We start from the raw sequence: 6,000 nt of genomic DNA on the forward strand, positions 1-6,000 counted from the left end.
ACTTTGTCTTTGCCATAAAACATTTCACTTCACGTTACTAGTATCCTTTGTCAGACATAGAAACTGTTAACATGCAACTATGTTTTAAAGTCAACTAACCAGTCAAGAACCTAGGGAACTTATTTAGACAAGTAATTACAAATGCATTGTTATAGTGAACAGAGGACACAGTGTTATTGTGTGTGTGTACATTCTTGGTTGTTAGTTGCACGATTACGTAACGACTATCAGGCTTACATACTTAGAACATATACTGCCAATGTGATTTTAATGCAACATTTTGGTTTACTTGAAAAGATACTCTTTATTTGAAGTACATTCTGTGAGATTAAAAATGACTTAGCATTTGGTTTCTTTGATAGCTATACGATTATACCACGACGCTACTAATATGTGACACAATTTACATTGTTGCTTTTTCGGTGTATCTGTTTTATATCTGCACAGTTTTTCTGTATTATTCTGGAAAGTAAAACATGTTTTAGTAGTAAGTTTTGTAGTATAGCTACAATGAGACAGCCTTTTCTGTAGTACAACAATACGTTACATTATAGTACTTTCTTGATCACGATAAGGTACGTAATAACTACGATATCTATACGCAAAGCATTTCACTTTCGTTTATGATGAGGTAAGTACATTGACTTCAGCAGAACTTTGCTTACAGAGGACGATAACTACGACACTTCCACAGAATTATCTTACAGCAAGACGCACAATTAGCGCTACAGGACACGCAATTGAGAGATTAATTTTGTACTTAAACCATTTACTTTTCAAGATTTTTGAAATACAAAGAAAGTTTTCTGTGATAAATTTCATTTCATTGCTGTAATCTGTAACACCTGAGGGTGTAATTACATTAATCCTCAGGGGGTACACGCCTACATTGTGTACTATGTGTTTGGCAAGCACAAGGAGCCCTAGCCAATTTGGTATTTGCATATACAACTTTACACATCGGTACCATATTTCTCTAACACAGAATTACACAGCTACCTGATTATTTAACAGAGAAACAAAAATTTTTTTACTATGTCAGTGACACATGTTTACACAATTACACAGTTGGATAATTTCACACTTATGAAATTGTATTTTGTCTGTACTTTGTGAACAGTTCATATTTTTCGGAACCATTGTGATACTATGAGAGCTTTGAATGATGTATTTGGTATGGGATAATGATTTTTAAAATACGTTTGAGGTAGATGACACTATTGAAATGAGCAGAGAATTTTGAAATTATTGCAGAAAGCTACGACGTTTTTGAGATTTGGCTGAGGTGTTATGGTGTTATTATTACGACGACAATGTGTATTATGCTGTTGAGGTATGTTTATGATCAATAAGCTGATGCTATATGAGGAATTTGATTATGCTATGTATTTATTATGATGAAATATTGAAGTGTCGCCGCAAGATTGACGTGTCGACGAATATGTATATGTGTAATAAGGTAAGGAGTAATGAATAGTTGTTAGGGACTCTGATATGTGATAAAGGATGTTGGAAACCAAGAATCGTACTTTAAGAGTTATGAAATGTGTGTATATGCGTGAATGTATCACAATGCTGGCGAAAATTTTTTGGACACTGTTATATTTACAGGATTTTGTTTCTACACATTTGTAAAGCAAATTTTCGACCTGTGAAATTTTTATATGAGACTGTCACTGTAGCGGAAACTGCTGTCGTAAATATCTCGGTAAGAAATGTAAGTGACCGTGACGTAATGCGTTGTGAGCGGCCAGGTGTGCCAGCCGCCTTGAGAAAAAGCCTGTAGGTGGAGAAGAAAGAGGCCATTATCCTCGCTATTGACACTTCTTTGCAGAAAGCATCGCAAATACGACACGCGAAACTTGAAAACATATGATTACACTGTGGAGCTCTTAATTAATGATATTTACTAAAATGCCTAATGAAATGATGATAAACATTTTACATCTATTGTCTTTCTAGTTGAGAAATTTTTTACTGCCTTTGGAGACGCCATTTGCCTAGTGAATGACGTTTCATGCCTTGCTCTATATACTCTATATATATTTGCTCATTTCGTTTAATATCTAAATTCTATCTGCACTGCAGCATTGGTTAAAATAAAATTTTATAGATGTACTAATATAAATATTTTCTGTCTACAGATCCAGTAAGTAATGATTTTGTGATATACTTCCAAAAAAATGAGGGAGCATTGCTGGTTCTAAGGACAATTAGAAAAAAACTTTGTGAGTGCACAAGTGGTGGTTTATGGACCTGCTATATTCTCCACAAGACTCTTCGATAGTGATTGTGCACCTGCACAGTCGCAACGGATGGCTGCTAGCCATCTCTACAGGGACTACAGTGGGGCTGCATCTTTGATGGCCCACCAATACCATTATTTCTACAAGGACTACAGTGGGTCTGCATCTTTGATGGCCCATCAATACCATTATTTCTACAAGGTCTACAGTGGGTCTGCACCTCTGGTGGCCCACGAATACCGTAATCTCTACCAGGACTTCAGTGGGTCTGCTCTGTGACAACCTACCTACCAATATTCTTCAAAACTTCGACTGACTCTGTGGTGGGTTTGCTCTGTCGTGGACCATTACCTGTCAACATGTCAAGAGTCAGTACTGTCTTTCCGTTGGAAGGACAACACTACTTCTTCAAGACTGCATGGAAATCCATTACTTCCATGTGCATTTTCTTTTACTGCTCAGACTTCGAGAAAAAAACTGCAATTTTACTGTGATGAATGATCAGGACTGTCTTAATGGACTGTGAGAAAATTTTAGCTTTTGACCAACATTGTATCAGTAAGTGTGTGCATTTGATTTCTTTGTTATTGTAATTATGAAAAAAATTTTCAAATCTGTATTGGCCACTGCCCAAAACAATTTGTAAAATTTTTTGTGGGAAGCATGGAGGCTATGTAAGTAGGCTGTTTAGGTTTTCTTATTGGTAACGCCACGTAGCGCTCTGTACGAAAATCACTGGCTGTGCTGTATGCAGTCTGTGGCTTGTTTTCATTGTTGTCTGCCATTGTAGTATTGGGCAGCTGGATGTTAACAGCGCATAGCGTTGCGCAGTTGGAGGTGAGCCGCCAGCGGTGGTGGATGTGGGGAGAGAGATGGCGGAGTTGTGAAAGCGGATGATGTGGATAGAGACAGTAAATTTGTAAGACTGGATGTCATGAACTGAATATATATAATATGACTTTTGAACAATATTAAGGTAAATACATTGTTTTTTCTCTATCAAAATCTTTCATTTGCTAACTATGCCTATCAGTAATTAGTGCCTTCAGTAGTTTGAATCTTTTATTTAGCTGGCAGTAGTGGCGTTCGCTGTATTGCAGTAGCTTGAGTAACGAAGATTTTTGTGAGGTAAGTGATTTGTGAAAGGTATAGTTTAATGTTAGTCAGGGCGATTCTTTTGTAGGGATTACTGAAAGTCAGATTGCGTTGCGCTAAAAATATTGTGTGTCAGTTTAAGCACAGTCATGTACAATTTTTGTAAGGGGACGTTTCAAAATGAACGATCTTCAGTATTAAGCTCGAATTACTTCCCACCGATTGATTTAAGCAATTTAAGCCATGATTTCACTGACTGGACTGGAGACATACAACACTATTCCAAATATCACAGAGGCTCGTGATAACCATCATCTAGAAAGAAACTGTAGAAAATAAAATGTTAAGACACAACCTGGTGCTTACAATATTGTCTATTTACGTTGATGTTTTAAAGCGGTTGGGAAAAGGGCCTGTGTAACAAGCACACGTCAACACACTTAAATCTGAAACGGACGTCGAATATAGTGACGGAATTTAACAAGAAAGGTACAGTACAATGGTTACAGGGATTCACAAAAGGACAGGTTTTGAAGAATGGCCATAACAAATTTTACAGATCTGACCATTAGTGGATGGACTTCTTGTCAGTAAACTGCATTTCGAAGGTGACATTGCAACAAATTTCTACCTCAACAATAGATTGATTCATACAATTTATGGATTCTTCCTATAGGCTGAAACAGGGTATGAGTTTGTTGAGACCCCTACCAACGCCTTTTACCTGCCAATTACAATTCAGTCATTGAACTAACTGTAGTTGCATATTATGGACCAAGGTGATCAACCTCTCAACCTCCATGGAGAGCAATTCAGTGTAGACTGTATCTAAAATGGAACCAGCAGTACGTCGAATGTACAGAGACCTGTCAGTGGTGATGACTTTGCTGGAGCAGAAGTGGTGATGGCCTTTGCCCAGCTGGGACCTGTCAAAGGCAGAAGCGACGACGACGACCTTTAACTTGCTGGACTGGAAGCAGTGGTTCCCTTCAACCAGCTGGGACTCGCAGCCGCTGCATATTGTTAGTGAAAACAGGATAGGCGTAAGGTTTAAAACCACCACACAGAAGCCATATCACGACACTTCAAAACAGCAAGATGATAACACATGTGAACTATGAGTTTCTTAAATTAGTGTGCCTGAAACCTCACAATGATGTCATTTGATGTTTTGCATTGGTAGAACACGATGAGTATTGCATCAGGAAACATTATGCGCCAGCCGGGATGGCCGAGCGGTTCTAGGCGCTGCAGTATGGAACCGTGCGACCTCTATGGTCGCAGGTTCGAATCCTGCCTCCGGCATGGATGTGTGTGATGTCCTTAGGTTAGTTAGGTTTAAGTAGTTCTAAGTTCTAGGGGACTGGTGACCTCAGAAGTTAAGTCCCATGGTGCTCAGAGCCATTTGAGCCAAACATTATGCTTCAACAACATGTAAGACTATAGACGAAGTTAGAATTGTCATCTAACACCAAGACGCTTTATCCCTCTCAAGCAAGAGTTTTATAAGTCTTGATAGATCATTTACGAAAACAGATGGTAGCGTTACAGTAGAATCGAACCTTACACGTAATGCTTTAGCATTTCTGTTTCATTACATGTGGTAAGAACTTAATGGGGTCGAGATTGACTGTACACGCAATGTAGGCGTAGCGCCAACTCTTAAAACGTTTGTCTCTGCTTCTTGCTCAGAATTGAAGATTTAGGAAATTTTAGACAAACCACTGCACAGAACAATGGAAAATACAAAAGATTTACTGCAGGTATACTTTTAAAACCGCTTAAGGGATACTTTGAAGACACAGGGCGAATTGTTATGAATTCTAAACAGGAACTTATTCTGGTATGGAGTGCAACAGATAACAATTCAGTCATTCATGGAGCTAAAGAGGAGAATGAGATCACCATTGATAAAATAAAGTGAAAAATGCCACACATTATTGTACTGGATGAGCAGCGTTTGAATCTTTTAAAAATTCTGAGCGCCAGTGTGTTTCTAACACTAAATTACCATTCATTGGAGCTTTCGAGTACCAAGTGCTACTGACTTTAAGCAGACAGTCTTGGGCTATTAGAACCTCTACTGAATTGCAGACTCTCAGAATCATCATATTCCCGTTTCAGCCCAAAAGAAAAGGGTACATAGCAAATGATTTCAACAGATTTGAGTTGTCAGTTAACTGATGCCACATTCTACCTGAACTCCTGAATTCTGTTGTTTTTCTGACACTAAATTTCCATTCATTGTGGGCTATTAGAACCTCTGTTCAGTTGCAGACTCCCAGATTCATCATATTTCAATTTCAGCCCAAAAGAAGAGGGGTATATAGCAAATGATTCCAGCAGATTTGACAATTGTCAATAGAATGATGCCAGATTGTACCTAAACTCAGAAATTTATGCGTATGGTAATTCACAGACCTATAGTGGAAAGGAAATATATGCAGTCTAGCATTTGACATGTATGTAAGCTTTGTGCTTCTTACTATGAAGCGGAAGGATATCTACTAGGCTCACAGAAACTCAAAGATCTGGAGCCAATCACAATAATAGATTGCTCAAAACAGAGAGAGATAATTAAATCTTGACCTATTGATGTATAATTTGAATCTGAATTTAAGCAAATTGCTCAGAATGCACAGCAGTGTACGCTCTAGTT

The 6,000-nt window shown here is 38.1% G+C and overlaps 1 protein-coding gene across 1 annotated transcript in view; it reads right to left on the bottom strand.

Annotated features, from left to right (window-relative positions):
• The window catches only part of LOC126484947 (uncharacterized), a 93,731-nt gene extending 88,145 nt beyond the window's left edge, over window positions 1-5,586 (bottom strand). Inside the window, exon 1 of the mRNA XM_050108548.1 lies at window positions 5,539-5,586. Within this exon, the coding sequence (XP_049964505.1) occupies window positions 5,539-5,586 (48 nt within the window). The remainder of the gene's footprint in view (window positions 1-5,538) is intronic.
• Between the last annotated feature and the right edge of the window lie 414 nt (window positions 5,587-6,000).

The sequence above is a fragment of the Schistocerca serialis genome, chromosome 6 (assembly GCF_023864345.2).
Source record: "Schistocerca serialis cubense isolate TAMUIC-IGC-003099 chromosome 6, iqSchSeri2.2, whole genome shotgun sequence".
In the NCBI taxonomy this organism is placed as follows: domain Eukaryota; kingdom Metazoa; phylum Arthropoda; class Insecta; order Orthoptera; family Acrididae; genus Schistocerca; species Schistocerca serialis.